The sequence below is a fragment of the Budorcas taxicolor genome, chromosome 15 (assembly GCF_023091745.1).
Source record: "Budorcas taxicolor isolate Tak-1 chromosome 15, Takin1.1, whole genome shotgun sequence".
NCBI classification, from domain to species: domain Eukaryota; kingdom Metazoa; phylum Chordata; class Mammalia; order Artiodactyla; family Bovidae; genus Budorcas; species Budorcas taxicolor.
The window spans coordinates 48,716,945-48,739,735 of NC_068924.1; the positions used below are offsets into that span (position 1 = coordinate 48,716,945).

The following is a 22,791-nucleotide window of genomic DNA, read 5'->3' on the forward strand; positions in this document are numbered from 1 at the left end:
ATTCAAAAGCAGAGACATTGTTTTGCTGACAAAGGTCCATCAAGTCAAAGGTATGGTTTCTCCAGGAGTCATGTATGGATATGAGAGTTGGACTATAAAGAAAGCTGAGCACTGAAGAGTTGATGCTTTTGAACTATGGTGTTGAAGAAGACTCATGAGAGTCTCTTGGACCTCAAGGAGATCCAGTCAGTCCATCCTAAAGGAAATCAGTCCTGACTATTCATTGGAAGAGCTGATGCTGAAGCTGAAGAACTGACTGTGCAAAGAACTGACTCTTTGGAAAAGACCCTGATGCTGGGAAAGATTGAAATTTAGAGGAGAAGGGGACGACAGAGGATGAGATGGTTGGATGGCATCACTGACTTGGTGGACATAAGTTTGATCAAGCTCCAGGAAATTTTGATGGACAAGGAAGCCTGGTGTGCTGCAGTCTATGGGATCACAAAGAGTCAGCCATATCTTAGCGACTGAACTGAACTGAAACAGTCACAGAGAAATGGCAGAAGATTTTTGGAGAAAGAGGAAAGGGTTTCATTTCCAGAACCTCAATCTTATCACCATGGAACATCAGCAGAAAACAAGCTCTTCTTGATAATCTGATCCTGCCAGCCCCACACTTAACAAATCTCCAGTATCTACTACAGCCAACATAGGAGGTCTAAGATTGTTTAAAGTGTGTAAGCCAAATAGACCTGAATTTTAATTTGGATTCCTTTCTGACATAGCCTAGAGAAACTCTTTAAGCCTCTCCCTCCAGTTTTATCTTTTATTATTATTGTCATTTTGATTATTTGTTTAAAATATACTTTTTTAAAGTAATACTTGTCGTTTTTTGAGACTAAGTGGTATTATTTACTAATATATGAGAGAATAGAATGTCTAATATCTGGAAGACAAGAGGTATCCAATAACTGATAAGAAAATGTATTTCCCCAAAATCAACCTAGAGGGGAGGGGTAGGGAGGGAGATGGGAAAGAGGTTAAAAGGGAGGGGATATAGGTATACCTATGGCTGATTCATGTTGAGGCTTGACAGGAAACAACAAAAATCTGTAAAGAAATTATCCTTCAATTAAAAATAAATAAAAATTTAAAATAAAAAAGGAAAAATGCTATAAAATTTTTAAGTTAAAAATTTTTTTAAATATAAAATGTTGTGTTAGTTTCAAACAAAAAGAAAATTTATTTCCCCAAAATCAGAAACTAAACTGATATTTCTAGGACAGATCCCACTAAATCCTCATTGAGCCTAAATTTATGTCTTTCATTCATATCTTTGATTGGCTACTGTGGAAATTCTAACTTGGAGAAGAGAACCTTACGTGTCATCTCCTGCAGCTGTGGCCCTCCCAGCTAGAGCTGAGATCAGCGCTGAGAGATTTCAGGGAGGTCATTCAAGGACAAATCAAGTCCTCTTGATGAGTGTGCTAAGAGGCTGAACAAAAGATTTAGCTGGTATTCTAAACATTATGGGGAACGCTCAGTGAACTGAGTGAGAAAATGATTCCTACAAAGCAATGTGTAGCCTGGATTGCAGGGGCATTTAAAGACCCAGGCAGATATTCTCTGGGCAAGGCAGAGACAGACCCCAAATATCTAAGTGTTCTCAGCGACCTGGTGAGAATCAAGTGTCTCTTCATTCAACAAAACTTTTCTAGTACTTAACAGCCTAGGTATTAATCATTATGGGTCTTGATTAGAAGACAATGTCCTAGGGTTTGTACTCAGACCCTCCAAACACAAGAAGATCCCAAGTTCTAATAGTTTTAATAATTCAGGAAGAAGCTGCAACTTTCTTTTCCTTTGTTGGACTTCAGAATTTCTCTTTTCACTTTAGATAAAATATTTCCCTTCCCTATCTATCAGGAAAGTAATTATGAGAGCACATGTGATAACTATGTTAATCTTTTAAAATTTTGCAAAAAGGAATGACCATGAGCATTTAAAATGTCTTTTATATATTCAAGAGGGCTAACACACATCACTTTATTTAAAGAAAACACTGGAAGTAAGGGTGGAAATAGTATAAAATTTACATTTATTAAGAACTAAATCTTAAATCTATTTCAATCATTTATTTTCTGATAATCATAGAGAAGTTATGCTATCTCCTAAGTGGCATATTTGTTTTCATGACATATAGGTTGTTATATATACATTCTTGGAACAGTTAATAATACAAAGTAAAAGCTGAGAAATAGAAAATAATTAATGAAAGAGTCTACACAGTATAAATAAATGTCTTCCTAATAGGTGTATGGTCAATGTCTTTGTGTCTGCCCAGATTGAAAAAGTCGCAAATTTCTGGAGACCTCAACTGTCTTCCCAAGATGCTTGCTTCCTTGTCCTTTGCCAACATCTCCTTCTTCCAGCCTCATGCTTTCCTGATGATTGGCATCCCAGGCCTGGAGGCCATTCATGGCTGGATCTCCATCCCCTTCTCCTCCACATACACTGTGGCCCTCGCTGGAAACTGCCTGATCCTCTTGGCTGTGAGGAGGACCCCCAGCCTGCACCAGCCCATGTACTACTTCCTGTCCATGCTGGCCCTCACCGACGTGGGCCTCACCTTGGCCACAATGCCCACCACACTGGCTGTGCTCTGGTTTGACCGTCGGCTCATCGGCTTCAACGCCTGTCTGGTCCAGATGTTCTTCCTCCACTTCTTCTCCATGGTGGAGTCCTCGGTGCTCCTGGCCATGTCGTTTGACCGCTTCGTGGCCATCTCCAACCCCCTGCGCTATGCCTCTGTCCTCACAAACAATGTCATCATCAGGATTGGACTGGCCATTGTGGCCCGAGCCACTGTGTCCCTCTTCCCATTGCCCTTCTTACTAAAGAGACTGAACTTTTGCCCTGGCAAGATCCTCTTGTCCCACTCATTCTGTTTCCATGCAGATGTCATGAAACAAGCCTGTGCTGACATTACTGTCAATATCATTTATGGGCTGTATGTGGTTCTGTCCACGATGGGAATAGACTCCTTGCTGATTGTGCTGTCCTATACCCTTATTCTTCATACAGTGATGAGTCTGGCCTCTCCCAGGGAGCGTATCCGGGCCCTCAACACTTGTGTTTCTCATATTTTAGCCGTTCTGGTTTTCTTCATCCCAGTCATAGGTGTGTCCATGATCCACCGTTTTGGGAGACACCTTCCCCCCATAGTACACGCCCTTGTTGCCTACGTGTACCTGGTGGTGCCCCCTGTGCTCAACCCCATCATCTACAGTGTCAAGTCCAAGCCCATCAGGGAGGCCATGCTTAGGGTGCTGAGGGAGAAGAGGAAAGGCTGATGAAATTAAGAAATAACCTCAGAATCTGAGGGAAAACACAGTCAAACAGTCATAATCTATGTCCAGAAAGCCCATTTTTCCGAGCTCTGACCCAGAAACATTATCAAGAGAATAACAAGCAAATCACCCTCATACATATGGGGGAAATGCAGTCCTGATTCCTTCTTAAGTCTTTGTGGCTTCACATTTGATTTGTTTACTTATTTATTTGTTATTTTTCTCTGTGCTGCATCGCTTTCAGGATCTTAATTCCCCAACCACGAATGAAACCTGGAGCTCCAGCAGTGAGAGTGCCAAGTCCTAACCACTGGACCACCAGGGACTTCCTCAGTTCTAATTGTTTACTCCACTCATTAAATTCATTTTTTTAATTTAGTGTTTATTTATGCTAGAATCTATGGTTGTTATATGAAATATTTAAATGAACCATATGTAATCTCTTCCGTACTTTGAAAGGTAGCAGCTTCTAAACACACAATTATAATAATATGTAATAAGGCTGTGAGAGGTTCACACAAACTGGTATAGAAGCCTAGAAGTGGATTTGCTGCCTTGACAGAAGGAAATGAGATAGGAGTCAGGGAAGAAGGAGGCTGAAAGATGAGTAGGAGCTTATAGGCAGAAAATGTAGGCAATGGGAGGTCATACCTAATAAATGGAAAAGAACATAAAAAATGATAAAACTGAGGCATGGAGTTATCTGGTTGATGTGAAAAAGTGAGTGGTTAGGTATGGCTCAGCATAATGTGTTAGGTGTTGGAGGGAGAACTGGAGATGAGCTGGAAATGACAGGCAGTGGTGAGACCTCTTTAACTTTTCAGATCTGATTGGACCATTTGGTCTTCATTCTTTGTTTAAAAGTCAGCCTTGGAAAGGCTACTGCAACGTAAAAAGTTGTAGAGGCTTTACTGTGTATCACAAATTAGTAAGGTGAAAATAGAGGAGAAAAAAAATGCAAGGAAAACATTTAAGAAGTTGTTTTAACAGTCTAGAAAAAAGAATGTAAACTAAAGCTAAGTCAATAATTTGTTTTTAATAGATGTGATTTTTTTTGTTTAATTTCATCTCCACATTTCTCTTCTCTGTCTTCTGAAAGTACCTGGAAGCAATGATACCAGCATCAATGAGCAAGACTAGTATCTATTTGCTTCTAAATACCATTCACCACTACATAAAACCTAGGATTCTTAGAGTAGTGGCTAATTCCAGGTATCCAGGTATGAGCAGGGAGTACACAAAGTGAGATGAAATCGTTTATGTCTGAAGCAATAAAAAAATACAAAGTCAATAGGAGCATTAAAACACACACACACACAGAGAAATTCATTCAAAAAGGCTACTGCTGCTGCTGCTGCTGCTGCTAAGTCACTTCAGTCGTGTCCGACTCTGTGCAACCCCAGAAATGGCAGCCCACCAGGCTCCACCGTCCCTGGGATTCTCCAGGCAAGAACACTGGAGTGGGTTGCCATTTCCTTCTCCCATGCATGAAAGTGAAAAGTGAAAGTGAAGTCACTGAGTCGTGTCTAACTCTCAGCAACCCCATGGACTGCAGCCTACCAGGCTCCTCCGTCCATGGGATTTTCCATGCAAGAGTACTGGAGTGGGGTGCCATTGCCTTCTCCAGTGACCAAATGTAAGTCAATTAGAACATTAAAAATAATTTTAACAGCAATTGATTATAGAAAATAGAATTCTTTAAGAAAAGTATGAGTCCCCAGTGATATTCAAAATGAAGAGGGAGAAAAGAAGAAACTCTTTTTATAGAAGAAGGTCATGAAACAAATGCAGAAAAGTATTGTTTTATAAGATAACCTCTTTGCAGTTTTTAATGTGTTTTAAATAATCAACAAATGCTTAAAGGATGTTCAGATACAATATTCACACAGTTTCAAAGTACATTGCACAACTCACTTACTATATAAAAAAGGATAAATCTGTTTCAACAATAAAGAGACTGTCAATAATATCTTAAGCAAATGATCAAATTTAGGTTAACCAATAAGATGTAATCTGACCTTATGTGCCTTTTGATATGAATAAGGACACAAAATCTCATATGTAAAAGTCCTACCAAAAATGCTCAACCTGAATCTAACTCTGAGGAATAACCAGGGAAACAATAAATATGGAAAGCACCACACACACACATACCTACACTAACGTACACACACACACACACACACACACACACAAACTAGTAGCCTGGGATAGTTTTCAAAATACGGGGTTATAAAAGTTATGTCAGGGACTTAATCTAAATTAAAAGAGATCAAAGGGGCATAAAAACCAAATGCTAGCATTAATTAGCCATTATTAGGACAATCATGGAATTCAAATATGTATTGTATATAAGTACTAGTATTTAGTACAGTTCAGTTCCGTCGCTCAGTCATGTCTGACTCTTTGCAACCCCATGGACTGCAGCAGCATGAGAGGCCTCCCTGTCCATCACCAACTCCTGGAGTTTACGCAAACTCATGTCCTTAGAGGCAGTGGTGCCATCCAACCATCTCATCCTCTGTTGTGCCCTTCTCCTCCTGCCTTCAGTCTTTCCCAGCATCAGAGTCTTTTCAAATGAGTCAGTTCTTTCCATCAGGTGGCCAAAGTATTGGAGCTTCAACTTCAGCATCAGTCCTTCCAATGAATATTCAGGACTGATTTCCTTTAGGATGGACTGACTGGATCTCCTTGCAGTCCAAGGGACTCTCAAGAGTCTTCTCCAACACCACAATTCAGCAGCATCAGTTCTTCAGGGCTCAGCTTTTTTTGTAGTTCAACTCTCACATCCACACATGACCACTGAAAAAACCATAGCTTTGACTAAATGGACATTTGTTGGCAAAGCAATGTCTCTGTTTTTTAATATGCTGTCTAGGTTGGTCATAACTTTTCTTCCAAGGAGCAAGCGTCTTTTAATTTCATGGAGGCAGTCACCATCTGCCGTGATTTTGGAGCCCCCAAAAATAAAGTCTGTCACTGTTTCCATTGTTTCCCCATCTATTTGCTATGAAGTGATGGGACCAGTACCATGATCTTAGTTTTCTGAATGTTAAGTTTTAAGCCAACTGTTTCACTCTCCTTTTACTTTCATCAAGAGGCTGTTTAGTTCTTCTTCACTTTCTGCCATAAAGGTGGTGTCATCTGCATATCTGAGGTTGTTGATGTTTCTCCTGGCAATCTTGATTCCAGCTTGTGCTTCTTCCACCCCAGCGTTTCTCATGATGTACTCTGCATAGAAGTTAAGCAGAGTGACAATATTCAGCCTGACATACTCCTTTCCCAATTTGGAAACAGTCTGTTGTTCCATGTCCAGTCCTAACTGTTGCTTCCTGTTGCATACAAATTTATCAAAAGGTGGTCTGGTATTCCCATCTCTTTCAGAATTGTCCACAGTTTGTTGTGATCCACACAGTCAAAGGTTTTGGCATAGTCAATAAAGCAGAAATAGATGTTTCTCTGGAACTTTCTTGCTTTTTATGATCCAATGGATGTTGGCAATTTGATCTCTGGTTCCTCTGCCTTTTCTAAAGCCAGCTTGAACATCTGGAAGTTCATGGTTCACATCTGGAAGTTCACTGTTGAAGGCTAGCTTGGAGAATTTTGAGTATTACTTTACTAGCGTGTGAGATGAGTGCAATTATGTGGTAGTTTGAACATTCTTTGGCATTGCCTTTGTTTGGGTTTGGAATGAAAACTGACCTTTTCCAGTCCTGTGGCCACTGCTGAGTTTTCCAAATTTGCTGGCATATTGAGTGCAGCACTTTCACAGCATCATCTTTTAGGATTTGAACTAGCTCAACTGGAATTCCATCACCTCCACTAGCTTTGTTCATAGTGATGCTTCATAAGGCCCACTTGACTTCACATTCCAGGGTGTCTGGCTCTAGGTGAGTGATCACAATAGTATTAGGCTGGTATGATTTGTCTAGGTTTAAAAATAGTTTTGTGATTAGGTAGGAAAATCTATTTTTAGGAAGTGCATACTTCATATTTTTTAAGAAGGGTTAAAATAGCTATAATTTATTTTCAAATGAGTTATCAAAATAAATGTGTGTGAGTGCATATATGAGAGTGAAGGCAGGAAAGAGACAGAAAACAGTGTTAAAAATGTTGCTAATCTAGGTGATTGGAATACAAGTATCGAACCCTGTATACAAGACAGCAAAAGAGACACAGATGTATCGAGCAGTGTTTTGGACTCTGTGGGGGAGGGCAAGGGTGGGATGATTTGGGAGAATGGCATTGAAACATGTATATTATGATATGTGTAATGAATGGCCAGTCCAGGTTTGATGCATGATACAGGGTGCTCGGGGCTGGTGCACTGGGATGACCCAGAGGACTGGGATGGGGAGGGAGGTGGGAGGTGGGTTCAGGATAGGGAACACATGTACACCCATGGCAGATTCATGTCAATATATGGCAAAGCCAATACAATATTGTAAAGTAATTAGCCTCCAAATAAAATAAATATTTTTTAAAAGAATATTCTTTTGACTCCTGCAGACACTTTAAATTTATAAAAATGAGGAAGTGTGAGTGGAGCATATCTCATATATACATATGTGTGTATATATACATACATACATATATATAAAGAGAGAGAGACAGAGAGACCCTCATGCCCATGGTCCTATATTTCAAGAGAGATAGGACAGCCTCTTAGATAATTATTAGATACTGAGGAGATCCTAAGACTGAGCTTGGGTATGCATGTTAGGGATGCTGAATTAGAATTCAGAGGCAGCAAAATAATCATACCTCCTCTTGACTAGAATATGATTTTACTCAAAACTGTAATTGGGACTTCATGAACTCCCACCAACCCCAAGCCAAATCAGAGAGTTCAACAGTGATCACTGAGCACCCAATGTCTCCTTCAGTTGTAATACTTAACACACTGTATTATAATTATGGATAAAAAATGCTTCCCACTCAATGCATAATGTTTTAATGGATGGATGAATGAACACAGTGAGAGAATGTATCAGCAGCATAGGGCCTACAGAATCTCTTCAGAAATGGAGATCTCTGGAGGCAGGGTCTCGTTCCCCTCCCCTAGCTTACCTTCAAATGTATGCAGCAGAGGCCTGGCCCACAGCTGTGCGTCCCTGGGGGGAGGGCCTCCAGCTCCTTTACTGCTAATGTCCCCAACTCCTACTCTCACTGTCTCAATTAGAAGACTCTTCTTCTTCTGGAGGAGATGAAAGTTCCTGTCCTCTGGGTCTGTGATCTTCTCTCTGCTACTCCTTTTGTAGCCTATACACACCACTCTTAGAACTCTTACCACTTGCTGTTGAAACATGCTTTATGCTGACAGTTTCTGGAAGGCAACAGTGAAACCTGATTCACATTGAATGTCTTCATTATCCAGAAAAGAGATTAGACCAAAGGTGGCTTCAGGAATACTGCTTGAATAAACCTATTTATGAATCACAACTCCTAAATAAATGCACTGAAGTTTATTCATGTATTTATTCAACAACTACTTATTAAATTTACATCAAATCTCATGCAATGAAAGCTAGAGTTACAGCTCTTCACAGCTGTGGATCCAATGGACATCCTTGTTGCTCCAAATGTATACCTCCTTGCTCAAGAATGGCCTTCCTCTGACCATTTGCCATTGCCTGAGATTATAATATTAGAGCCTCTACATTTTAGTATATCACTCTGTCTGCCTCACCTTGTAAAATTTTGTGTCTCTGGGATAGAAATACCTTTGTTCCAAAGTCATCCCAGAGACCACTCCGGTAGGCACTTTCTTCACTGGCAGCTATCCTGGCAAAAAATTGGGGAGTGGGTAAATTTAAGCAGGATTTAGAGGTTGACACCTGGAAACATAAATATTTTCTTAAGGTGGTATTGCAGATATCTTTTAGATCCTGATGTCAGTTCTTTGAGTATATACTCAGAAGTAGAACTGCTGGATGATACGGTAGTTGCAAATTTAATTTTTTAGTTAAGTCCATACTGTTTTTCATAGCAGCTGCACCAGTTTACAGTATCACCAAGTGTACAAGGGTTCTAATTTCTCCACTGCCAGAGTCCAGCCCCGGTGGATCCAGGGAATTCGAAGTGGGGACGGAGTCGGCGTCTGGAAAAGGACTATTTAATTAGAAATATAAAGGTTAGGAAAGAATAGTGTAGTGGGAAATTTAGAGGAGGAAAGATGCTGTATTCCTTGGTTTATGTGGAAAACCAATAAAACTTCAAGACAAGAGGTTTGCACCATCTACGTAGGCCACCAGCGCCTGCTTGAATAGCAGAGGATGCCCCACCTTGGGCTCCCTCTTGTGTGGGTCTTAGAAGCCAGGGCAGTAAGTAGGCAGGAAGTAAGTAGATGTGGTGAGCCTCCATGCTCCAAAGGATCAGCCTGAAAAGGAGAGGGAGGGAGAGGGAGAAAGAGAGAGAGAGAGAGTCGACATGGGGGGAGCCCAATTTCCAAGAAACCAGTTTGAGAAGCTGGTCTGAGAAACTGGTCCATACTTTATTGTTCAGGAAAGCATTTTATACTTTTGGTTGTACATAGAGATCAAGGGATAATACAAAATTATGCAGCATCAGCAGCCCTGACTCTTATTGAGACCAGGCTTTTTCTCTGCATACCTAGCTGTATACACAAGTCTTAGGTGATTTACATCATCTTCTGGCCAGGAGGCCTATTAACATTTTACGGCCTTTTTCTGATAAGGGTCTGTCAACCAGAAAACTTATTTGCCTTAATAGTGTTGTTCTTTTCCAAAATCTGGTGCCACTCTCAGAAAGCATTAAATAAAGTTAGATTCCTACATAGCAAGGACACAACAATTTATAACAAGAAAAGACGAATACAGTGATTTATAACAAAGAGAAAATTCATTAACTCAAAAGTCTAGTATTGCTAACATCAAAACTACTATATTCTTGTTTCTGCATCCCGTTTACATTGATTAATATCCTCCCAGGTGCCTAAAAGATAAAGGATATGGAGGCCTGGCAGCAAACACTAACTCAACAATGAAACCCTTCACCAAACTAATTCTTAGCTCTAAAAGCCTCTATATCTTTAAGATGTTTTAAGCTTCGTTCCTCTCATGGTTGGGGGGCTGTAAACAATCACAAGTTGTGAAAGTCCAGGGGAACCTGTCAGGCAAGTTAGAGAGCCATCAGAGAGATTTGAGCTGAAACATTCCTTTCATATGCAGGAGACCAGTTGGAGCTCTAAGTTAACTTTTTCCAGAGAAAGGTGGTCGGGGATAGCCCCCTGTAATGTCAGAAGAGTATAGTATAGCAGACAGTGAACAGACAGATTTTGGTTTCGGGATAGATGCTCAGACAGAGGGCCCCTGGAGACCTGACTCACCTTGCCTTGAGGTCACTCACTCCGCATGACCTTGTCATGGGTGGGATCGCCCGTGCTGGCTCCAGCACTCCACATCCTCACCAATACTATTTTTTAATGACAGCCATCTTAACAGTTGGATCAACTTAGAAAAGATGATGATTCTAGGCCTCTCCTCCACAATTCAATTGCTCAAATAAACCATTTTTTATAAGTTTTCATCCAAACACATGTGTCCTGCATGTTGTCAATTCCCCAGGAAAGACTAAGCAGAGACTATCCTCTGTCGCCGGTGGCAGGGCCATCCCTGGGGAGCAGTGACTCACTAAGGCACCCAGTCAGTGGTATAAAGTAGGATCTTAATTGCAGAGTTTTTCTGGGCTCCTTCAGAATGTGGAACAGTAGAGAGGACTGCAACAACAAGCAGTGTGAGTAACCTGGGGACCAGATAGAACCCTTTCTACACTATTTAGAAGGATGAGGACCTAGTTAGAGAGTCTGAGATCCCTCTCTGTCAGTTGCTGTCTTGAGGAGCCAGTGAGCTGGAGAATGAGTAGATGCCAGGAGCAGGAAGGAAAGGACCTTCCATAAATGGCAGGTCCACCCCCACCCCACCCCCGCCCAGGTAGGGGAGAAGTAAAGAACTACTTTCTGAACAGAAAGATTTCCTAATTCATATAATTATTCAGAAACCCAGGCTCTGTGTCCAAGCAGATGAGTACACTTTTGTTTCTCTAAGTAAGGCGTCAGTATAAGAGAAATCCCACCTGTCCTGTGGGTGATCTGAACATTTTCTTGGTGTCTATATTCTCACTATGAGATTTTTGTTTCCATTTTTCTGAGTAAGAAGAGCCTTTTATAAAAGACTCATCTATTACAAAATGATTATACCATCATAATTACCATGGTTTTCTTTTTTGTAGAAAATTTTTAAAATAGAAAAGCATTTGGCTTTGAGGTCAAGTGGAGAAAGTATGGTGGATTCAGCCTTTTGCCTGTAGACAATTTGACATTCCCAGACACACCCAGTCACAAGCTAATGGAAACCTAGAATGCTAAAGTGGAAGTGCTTGAATTCCTTGGGGGAGGAGAGCTATAATTCATAATATCTTTGACTCTTTAGTGTCCTGGAGATAATAATAGAAGAACTAACCTGGTCTGTTTCCAGGTTAAAGTGATTTATTATAACACTTCCAAACCTCATGGGAAGCAAGAAACATGTTTATAGAAATTGGTTACTGAAATAGGCATTTTAGTAAAAGAACAGAAAATAAAGCTTTTCTTTTGTTTCACCACAGAGAATCCTTTTCTACTATTAGGCTCCTCATGACACTGTAATATTCACAAAAAGGGATAGAAAGGTCATGATCAGGATGCAAGGGAGAAATTCTTGTGATTGCATTGGAGTTGCTCATGGGTTTGGCAACTAGTCTTAACTGGTATCCTATAATTTTACTCCCTGTGCTCTAAATTTCCTGAAAGTTCAGCTTAAATTACCATTTGGATTCTTCCACCACAGCCAAGAGCAATAGGTCACACAAATATCCACAGCTGCATGGGATCTACCTATGAACTGTGGACAAAAGCAAGTTCTAAGATAAGGGATTTGTGAATAACCCAATAATAGATCAATTAATGCAGAATGGAAGAAAGAGATTTGTGACACTAATCTGACATAAAATTAATCCTCAGATTCCCGCAAGTTAAATGAACAGCTCAGAATTCACCTTCTGTTATCATGTCATCATTTATGTTACCAACGACAGAGGGTATTTCCTGAGTTGATCCTAAGTAAACTTAAATAAAATTGGATAATAATAAATAGTAATTGTATTAATCTGAAGGTGCCACTGGTTTTTAATATATACAAAATTTATACTTTAATTTGTGAACATATCCACCTAGGAGGTGCTGTGTTAAGGGTTGCAGTGGAGGGAAAAGTGAAAGCGAAAGTTGCTCAGTCATGTCCAACTCTTTACGACCCCATGGATTATACAGACCATGGAATTCTCCAGGTCAGAATACTGGAGTGGGTAGCCTGTTCCTTCTCCAGGGTATCTTCCCAACCCAGGAATCAAACTGGGGTTTCCTGTATTGCAGGCAGATTCTTTCCCAAATGAGCTATCAGAGAAGCCCCACAGTGAAGGAGAACTGGATTATAAAATTTAGGGTGTCTTCATTCAACTATTATTTTGTTCTTCATTCATCGATTACTCTTGGGAGGAAAAAAACAGAAATTTGTGAAATTATCAAAACACTGAGAATGAATGAGATTAGTGAGGAAATGTGTCTTGGATTAGGAAAAAGAAAAGCAGTAGCCAGGAGATAATTAACACAATAAACAGAAAATTTTAATTCTTTGTAAGAAGGAGCCAAAGGGTCACAGAATGGATTAAAAAGATTTTTGGAGAAACAGGAAGGGGCTTCAACTGCACAACCTCAAATCTTGTCACTATGGCATATCAGAAGAGAACAAGGTTTTCTTGATAATCTAATCCTGCCAACCCCACACTTAACAAATGTTCCATATCTAGCACAGCCCATTTTCAATACAAGTGGTGTATGACCCCTGAAAGTGTGTAAGCCAAATAGGCCAGAATTTGATATTAGGTTCATTTCCAGCGTACCCTAGGGGAACTCCGGAGAAGGCAATGGCACCCCACTCCAGTACTCTTGCATGGAAAATCCCATGGACAGAGGAGCCTGGTGGGCTGCCGTCTATGGGGTCACACAGAGTCAGATATGACTGAGCAACTTCCCTTTCACTTTTCACTTTCATGCATTGGAGAAGGAAATGGCAACCCACTCCAGTGTTCTAGCCTGGAGAATCCCAGGGACTGGGGAGCCTGGTGGGCTGCTGTCTATGAGGTTGCACAGAGTCGGACACGACTGAAGCAACTTAGCAGCAGCAGCAGCAAGGAAACTCACCAAGCCTCTCCCTTCCTTTCTAAACATTGCCTTATTGTTTTTATTAAAATTCCTTAAAAGTTATAGGAGGGAAGAGAGCTGGGGAAAGGGGCAAAATAGGTGAAGGGGATTAAGAGGTACAAACTACTAGGTATAAAGTAAGATATAAGGATATAGTCTTATTTTATAATAACTGTGTATGGAGTATAATCCATAAAAAATATCAAATTACTATGAATTTGAGTTGAGCTATTTCGAATCCAAAAAGATGATGCTGTAAAAGTGCTGCACTCAATATGCCAGCAAATTTGGAAACTTCAGCAGTGGCCACAGGACTGGAAAAGGTCAGTTTTCATCCCAATCTCAAAGAAAGGAAATGCCAAAGAATGTTCAAACTGTAGCACAATTGCACTCATCTCACACGCTAGCAAGGTAATGCTCAAAATCCTCCAAGCTAGGCTTCAATAGTACGTGAACCAAAAACTTCGAGATGTTCAAGCTGGATTTAGAAAAGGCAGAGGAACCAGAGATCAAATTGCCAACATCCATTGGATTATAAAAAAAGCAAGAGAATTCCAGAAAAACATCCACTTGTTCGTTGACCACACTAAAGCCTTTGACTATATGGATCACAACAAACTGTAGAAAATTCTTCAAAAGATGGGAATACTAGACCATCTTACCTGCCTCCTGAGAAACTTGTATGCAGGTCAAGAAGCAACAGTTAAAACTAGACGTGGAACAATGGACTGAATCAACTTTGGGAAAGGAGTACGTCAAGGCTGTATATTGTCACCCTGCTTATTTAACTTATATGCCAAGTACATCATGTGAAATGCCAGACTGTATGAAGCCCAAGCTGGAATCAAGATTGCTGGGAGAAATATCAACAACCTCAGATATGCAGATGATAATACTTTAATGGCAGAAATTTAAGAGGAACTAATGAGCCTCTTGATGAATGTGAAAGAGGAGAATGAAAAAGCTGGCTTAAAACTCAGCATTCAAAAAACAAAGATCATGGCATCAGGTCCTTCATGGAAAATAGATGGGGAAAAGTGGAAACAGTGGTAGGGAATGCTCAATGAATGCAGTGAGGGAATGATTCCTGTAAAGCAATGGATTATAAGGGCACCCAAAGACCCAGACGGATATTCTCTGGGCAAAGCAGAGATAGATCCCAAATACTTAAGTGCTCTTAGTGATCTGGTGAGAATCAAGCATCTCTTCATTTAACCTTCTGAGTACTTAATATGACATTCAGCCTAGGAATTTATCATTACTGGATGTTGATTAGAAGACAATGTCCTGGGATTGTACTCAGATCCTCCAAATACAAAACGATCTCAAGCTCTAATAGCTGAGTCAGGTGAAAGCTGTAGTTTTCTCCTCCTTTCATGAACTTAAGAATTTCTTTCTTTTTACCTTAGCTAAAATGTTTCTCTTATCTACCAACAAGGTACAAAATAATGTGCTGTGTGAAAGCACATATGCAAAATACACTATCAATGGAATGACAATAATAATCAGGGCAAAGGGATGACGATGATGAGCGTTTAGAGAGTGCTTTACGTAGTGAAGGGCTTCTCTGGTAGCTCAGCTGGTAAAGAATCTGCCTGCAATGCAGGAAACCACGGTTCAATTCCTGGGTTGGGAAGATCCACTGGAGAAGCGATAGGATACCCACTCCAGTATTCTTGGGATTCCATTGTGGCTCACCTGGTAAAGAATCCACCTACAATGCGGGAGACCTCAGTTCGACCCCAGGTTGGGAAGATCCTCTGGAGAAGGGAAAGGCTATCCACTCCAGTATTCTGGCCTGGAGAATTACATAGACTATACAGTCCATGGGTTCTCAAAGAGTTAGACACAACTGAGCGATTTTCAGTTTCACTTACTTAGTGAAGAGTGTTAACAAACATCACTTTTTTCAATATTAGAAGACACTGACTGCAAGTAACGGGCGAAAATAGTATAGCATTTATATTTAGAAAGAAAGAAATCCTAAATCTATTTCACTCATTTATTTTCTCCTGGAGGAGGAAATGGCAATACTCCAGTACCCTTGCCGGTGAAATCCCATGGATAGAGGAGGCTAGTGGGCCTCTGGGGTCCATGGGGTCCAAAGGGTTGTAAAGAATTGGACATGGCTGAGCAACCAAGCACCCACCCAGCCATGGAAAATTTAAACTATCCCCCAACATGCTGCATTTGTTTTGAGGACACATTGGCTAATGTATACTCATCCCTGGAAGAGTTAATAATACAAAGTAAAAGCTGAGAAAAGGAAAAATAATAAATGAAAAGCATAAATAAATGTCTTATTTGACAGATATCTGGTCAGTGTCTTTCTATCTATCTGCTGAGACTGAAAAAGTCACAAATTTCTGGAGACCTCAGCTGCCTTCCAAAGATGATCCCTTCCCAGTCCTTCGATAACATCTCCTTCTTCCAGCCTCCTGCTTTCCTGATGATTGGCATCCCAGGCCTGGAGGCCATTCATGCCTGGATCTCCATCCCCTTCTCCTCCATGTACACTGTGGCCCTCACTGGAAACTGCCTGATCCTCTTGGCTGTGAGGAGGACCCCCAGCCTGCACCAGCCCATGTACTACTTCCTGTCCATGCTGGCCCTCACCGACGTGGGCCTCACCTTGGCCACAATGCCCACCACGCTGGCTGTGCTCTGGTTTGATCACAGGCTCATCGGCTTCAACGCCTGTCTGGTCCAGATGTTCTTCCTCCACTTCTTCTCCGTGGTGGAGTCCTCGGTGCTCCTAGCCATGTCATTTGACCGCTTTGTGGCCATCTCCAACCCCCTGCGCTATGCCTCTGTCCTCACGAACAATGTCATCATCAGGATTGGGCTGGCCACTGTGGCTCGTGCTACCCTGTCTCTCTTCCCAGTGCCCTTCCTGCTTAAACGTCTGAACTTCTGCCCTAATAAGACCATTTTGTCCCATTCATTCTGCTTCCATCCTGATGTGATGAGAAGAGCCTGTGCTGACATCACCATAAACATCCTCTATGGGCTCTGGGTGGTTGTGTCCACTGCAGGCATAGATTCCCTGCTCATTGTCCTGTCCTACACTTTCATCCTGTGCACCGTCCTTGGTCTGGCCTCTCCCAGGGAGCGTGTCCAGGCCCTCAACACTTGTGTTTCTCATATTTTAGCTGTTCTGGTTTTCTTCATCCCAGTCATAGGTGTGTCCATGATCCACCGTTTTGGGAGACACCTTCCCCCCATATTACATTCCCTTGTTGCCTACGTGTACCTGGTGGTGCCCCCTGTGCTCAACCCCATCATCTACAGTGTCAAGTCCAAGCCCATCAGGGAGGCCATGCTCAGGGTGCTGAGGAGGAAATGCCAGAGTTGATGATGCCAGATGCCTACAAGATTGGGGGCCTTGAAGAAAGTTTGGCAAATCAAAATTTCAACTCCTGGATAGATCAAGTCCCACCATAGCACTGTTTTGGGCATCTGGGAAAGGAGATGATTGATAATCATGGGAAACTTTCATTTATTTATTTATTCTCTCATTATTTCACATACATTTTTTCACTGCTAACTTTTTTCTGGTCCTATGCTAAGTACAAGGAATACAGAAATGATTTACAAATGGTCTTTCCCTTCAAACATCTCAACTATGAATATACATAAAAATTACACATAGAAAAATGTTTAAGTAAGTGTACATGCTCAGCTGTGTCTGATTCTGCAACCCTGTGGATTATAGCCCACCAGTCGCAGTGGTAAAGAATCCTCCTGCCAATGTAGGAGACATGGGTTCAAGCCCTAGATTGGGACGATCCCCTAGAAAAGGATGGCAACCCACTCCAGTATTCTTACCTGGAGAATCCCATGGACAGAGGAACCTGGTTTGTCATAGATTTTCTTCCAAGGAACAAGTGTCTTTTAATTCTGTGGCTGCAATCACCACCTGTGGTGATTTTGGAGCCCAAGAAAATAAAGTGTGCCCCCGTTTCCATTTTTTCCCCATCTATTTGCCATGAAGTGACGGGACAGGATTCCATGATCTAAGTTTTTTTAATGCTGAGTTTTAAACCAGATTTCTGCCATTAGGGTGGTGTCATCTGCATATCTGGGATTGTTGATATTTCTCCCAGCAATCTTGGTTCCAGCTTGTGATTCATCTAGCCCAGCATTTCGCATGATGTACTCTTCACAAGCTAAATAAGCAGGGTGACAATATATAGCCTTGATGTACTCCTTTCCCAATTTGGAACAGTCTGTTGTTCCATGTCCAGTTCTCTTTCTTCTTGACCAGGTAAGGAGGTCTGGTAGTCCCTCTCAAAACTGACATCCTGTTATGCACCTGACAAATGGGTCAAATGATTATTTTCAAGTGTATAAGTGCTCTCTCTAAAACCCAAGGATGACTAATAGGTTCTGTGCCTGTTTGGAGGAAGTAGGAAGAACAAGGTGAAATAATTTTCCCTTTACCTTGGAGAGGGTAGGCTGACAGGACACAGAGCTTCACTGATGTGTCTGGCTGCCTAATATTTGAGCACCTTTTCTCCTTCTCTATGATGTGCAAATGTCTTTTTTTATATATAATTATTTTAATGATGGCCTTGCCTATGGGTAACCAGAATTGTGGTTGGACCAGCCCTTGGGGTTCTTATTATTTTTCAAGATTTTTTAAAGGTTTTTTTAAATTTGTTACAATATTGTTTCTGTTTTATGCTTTGGCATTTTTAGCCACAATGCAAGTGAGATCTTAGCTCCCCAACCAGGGATCGAACCCACACCCCTTACGTTGGAAAATAAAGTCTTAACCACTGGACCACTAGGGAAGTCCCCTATGTACATATGTTTTATGAGGATATTCAGAAGATTTACCACTTTCTGGTCTCTTCTCCAAGACCTTGGCCAGTGATCTTAATATCCATGTCCAAATATCATGCTCCTTCAGTTTTTGAAAATTCTTTTGGTGAAAAGCATTTTTCCTTCTGTGACATAGGCATTCCTTTTTCCCTCATGACCTACTTCTGAGTGTTCAGTTTAGTTATTGGTCGCAAGTAATGTCATCTCTGTGTTGGCTAACTCTGCCTCTTTCCAGCAAAGAGAAAGGTATTCTTTTTAAAATGACGTGTACAGCATAGATGGGCCCTTGAAGCATCAAAACTTGTTGAAAGCATGTTTTACAGAGGGCTGGGGTAGATTACCAGAGAGTCTCTACATTCTGGAGAGTTCTAATGGCCCATGTCTCTAACTGACCAGGGTTTCCCTTTCTCCTGAAAGCTCCCTTCAGCCTCCTCCATCTTTCTTACCCTCTCATCACATGTTCCCACCCCAGGGGTGAAGCGCAACAGAAAAAACTTTCTCTGTGGCCTAAAGCCTGATATCCCTAGAGATGGGCTGCATTCCCCTGAAGCAGCAAAAGAGGAGTGTCTTGGCTGCAGAGTCTTCTCCGGTTTATGTAAGAAGTACAACAAAGCAGCCTGGGGAAGCAGCCAGGGTAAGTATCCAGAGCCCAGACTCAGAGCCTTCTCTATGTCCAGAGTCCTAGAGGACACTTCTGTTATCTCCCCCTCTCCTCCTTCAAAATAAGAGTCAAATGGAGATAAGTGACAGAAGGCAGAGGTAGCAGAGAAATATGGAGACAGGAGCGCTAAGTACCCTCAGTGGTAGTTTCATATTCTGTGTAAGGGAAAGATCAAGGATAATCTTTTCCTGTGGCTCCTGGATTAGCTCAGAGAAGGCCTCAAAATCCTAAGCTCTGTTTCTAAGACTGGCGTCTATATTGGTGATCCAGAGTGGTAATGGTTAAGGGTACCAAAATCTCTTCTGGGCTACCATTCTAGAAAAATAGAAAGATGCATGCTTGGCAACACGCAAGCATAGTATGCAAATCACTCTGGTGACTTTCACTCATTCAGTTGTTCATCACAGCAACCAAATTCCCAAGATATACCATACATTGTGCTGAGTAGAGCCTTATGAATATAAATCAGAATTGCTGTCCTTGGGAGGCTCAAGCTAGCTGAGAGGAGAAAGAAATCAGAAATCTCCAGGTAAATGACTGAATGATTGAACGGGGTTTCTAAGAGATGTGAATGAAGAAACAGAAGGGAGGAAAAGAATGGTTGGGCATATGGAGGGTTGTTTAGCTAAAACAAAAGTGTAGGAGCATGAGAACCTTAAGGGAATGAGAATCAGAGGGCAAAAAAACAATAAAAGGAATAGGTAGGGAAGTGAAAAACAAATCTATCTTAGGAACACTGGGTCTTGCAATCATAGAATGCCAGAATTAGAAAGAGAGATAATCTGTCTCAGTTCCTGAGGAAATTGAGGATCACAAGGAGAAACTGACAGATTTTTAGTAAGCTTGGTACCTAGTACAGTCTGTGGCAAACAGTGCAGTTTATTTGGAACAACAAGGTATTATGTGACAAACAGAATTAAGGTTAGATCATGCAATGCTGTATCCTCACTAGAAACTTGATTTCTCCAAACGTCAGTGTCTTTCATTGATATATGTGGAAAAAGTTAGATATATCCCACCACGTGGCTTCAGAGTAGAGGGAATTCATTGTTGATCGTAACTTGACTAATTTCTAATCTGTGCAATACATAACCAGCACAACTCAATGATATAGCGGCATAACTCTAATTCTCTACATTAAAATAAATTGGAATGCATTGTATCTGCTGTCTGCTGTGTGATAGTGCTACTCCACCAATTACAAAGCATGGAGACAGAACCGAGGGTCTCTGCTCCTGTGCTTGCCCCAGAGATTCGGAAGCCTTGAAGGGATGTACACCTAAGTGACAGTACAGAGCTCCAGCCAAAGGCACTGGTGGACTGGCCTAGAAAGTGATTAAGAAGTTCAGTGGTGTAGGGATACACCAATTTCAGTGTGGAAAGGAAAGTTAGGAAAATTGAACTGATTGAAGTAGCTTGAGAAATCTGCCAGAAGAGGAGGTGGTCATTTAGGTAAGAGAAATGATACCAGCCAAGCATCCACCCTAAGAAACTGTAAAAGAAATGATGAGACTATGAACTATAGAATTAGGGACTGAATGATAGGAAGGAGAGCAGAGATGTAAGGCATATTGGGCAGATAGAGGAAGTTGATGAAAGGACATCTATTAGCGCTTTTTTTTTTTTTTAATTTTTATTTTTGCCTTATTTTACTTTACAATACTGTATTGGTTTTGCCATACATTGACATGAATCCATCACGGGGATGATCCAGAGAGATGATATGGGGTAGGAGGTGGGAGGGGGATTCAGGATTGGGAACTCATGTACACCCGTGGTGGATTCATCTATTAGCTTTAATTCTAGACAATAGTAAGGTTGGAAGTACACACATGTCTGTGAAGGCCCCCATCACACTTCTCAAAGCAGTATGGATAGACCCAAATACTTGAGATTCATTGTTGACCTTAATTCTTAAATTTATAAAAAATTCATTTTCAAAGATTTAACAAGACCCTTCATTGGGCATTTCTTTTATGCCCAGTCACCCTGAATCAAACATGTTTTCAGTTCTATAATGCATTAATGCCTAGGATAAGACCTCAACTACCTTCCTCTTTAAAATCAGCCCTTTTCCCAATATTTGGAGGATAGGGGAATAGTAGTTTTCTTTTCCTTCCTCTCCTTTCATTGAGTTTACAGGCTTGATTATTTATTTTGTCATTTATTTATTCAAACGAGCAAATATTGACTGAAAATCTGCTCTGTTCCAGGCACTGCACAATGCAAGAGCTCTGTGTCAGCAAATACAACCATATGGCTGTTGTATTCCCGGCTCGTACAGTCTCAGTGAGAGAGAACAAAAGATTTCCAGGAAAGCAGCAATCATAAAATTTTAAAATATGTGGAGTGGTATCAAAGAAACTAAGTATGTGTAGGGTGAGCATAATGGGTTTGGTATATGGCTCTTGGCACCTACTTAATGAGGGTCAACCCAAATGGTCTCTGAGAAAATATTTAAGATCTAAAGACAGAGGAGTGACCCAGGAGAAAGCAAACAGAGGGATGAAGGATGAACAGGAAAGCCCCAAAGTGAAGCAGTGACTTGGCTTTTTTAATAAACTGAAATAAGGTCTGTGTGGTTAAAGAATACTGAGCAAGAGGTTTTCTGTTCTGTGATAAGGGTGGAGAGTTAGGCAGGTGGGGTTGAGAGGGACAAACTGAGAGCTTGGGACTGACATATACACACTACTATATATAAAATAGATAACCACTAAGGGCCTGCTATATAGCACAAGGAACTCTACTCACTCTGTAATCATCTATGTGGGAAAAGAATCTTAAAAATGAATGTATATATATGTATGTGTATAACTGATTCACTTTGCTATACACCTGAAACTAACACAACATTGTAAATCAACTATATCCCAATTTTTTAAAAATGTTTGAAATGATAGGGGTCAGTATCACCATATAACATCATATCACAAGCATTTTATCAGACTGCACTTAGGAATGATTGAGAGATTTTAAGCAGGGGAGTAGCATAAATAAGCCACTTCTCTGAATCTCAGTTACATTATCCCTAAAGTAAGGATAGTAATCCCTTCAGAGTCTATATCACAAGATAATTGTGAAGACTAAAGGAATAATATACAGGGAAAGATTTAAAGAAATACATATCACACAATAATAACAAAAATCATGCCTGCGGTGCTTTGTGCTTAAGACAGTTTTCAAATACTTTCTCTCATTTGAAGAAGTCGCAGGAAAGAATATTGGATTTGGAGTCAGAGAGACTCGGATTTAATGTGAAGGACTACAACATAGGAGCAGTTCACTCAGAGGCCAGCCACTAGAGTTGAGTCTCAGTTTTCTCATCTGTATAATGGGAGGGGGGAGGTGGCCTTGTCCAAAGTCTCTGCTGGTTCTGAGATGGAGAAATTCAGTCAAAAATTCTTATGCACAAATCAATCCATTTATTATACTCAAAATGGTTTGTACAAGAGTCAAAAGTAAGAAAAACATGGGACCTTAGGAATGCCTGGTTTCAGGAAGTGTAAGGCCATCTCCATGGGGGAATAAAGCACCTAGTCACTCTTTCAGACCCTGTCTCTATCAGACTGCATGAGCTCTCACCCTTGCCTCTCCCTGGGTATCTGATTCAATTGTCCTTCTCTCTCTCCAAACAGGCATTCTTCTTATATCCCAATGCGCATAACACTACATCCTCAGTTTGGGCAACAAGTAGACAATGATCAGATTCTCTGAATTCTAATCGCTATTTCCCTACAGAGAAATGTCCTCAGCTCATA

At 41.0% G+C, this 22,791-nt stretch overlaps 2 protein-coding genes across 2 annotated transcripts; both read left to right on the forward strand.

Moving 5' to 3' along the window:
- Positions 1 to 2,252: 2,252 nt before the first annotated feature.
- On the forward strand, positions 2,253 to 3,293 carry LOC128060528 (olfactory receptor 51I2-like). Its single transcript, XM_052652933.1, has one exon. The coding sequence runs from the start codon at positions 2,265 to 2,267 to the stop codon at positions 3,291 to 3,293; it is 1,029 nt and encodes a 342-aa protein (XP_052508893.1). The 5' UTR covers positions 2,253 to 2,264.
- Positions 3,294 to 15,877: 12,584 nt separating this feature from the next.
- On the forward strand, positions 15,878 to 16,900 carry LOC128060720 (olfactory receptor 51I2-like). The gene has a single exon (XM_052653095.1). The coding sequence runs from the start codon at positions 15,938 to 15,940 to the stop codon at positions 16,898 to 16,900; it is 963 nt and encodes a 320-aa protein (XP_052509055.1). The 5' UTR covers positions 15,878 to 15,937.
- Positions 16,901 to 22,791: the final 5,891 nt, after the last annotated feature.

What these genes read in the sequence shown, in the direction of transcription:
- LOC128060720 (XM_052653095.1), top strand. Translation starts at nt 15,938, where the DNA reads ATGATCCCTTCCCAGTCCTTCGATAACATCTCCTTCTTCCAGCCTCCT.
- LOC128060528 (XM_052652933.1), top strand. Translation starts at nt 2,265, where the DNA reads ATGTCTTTGTGTCTGCCCAGATTGAAAAAGTCGCAAATTTCTGGAGAC.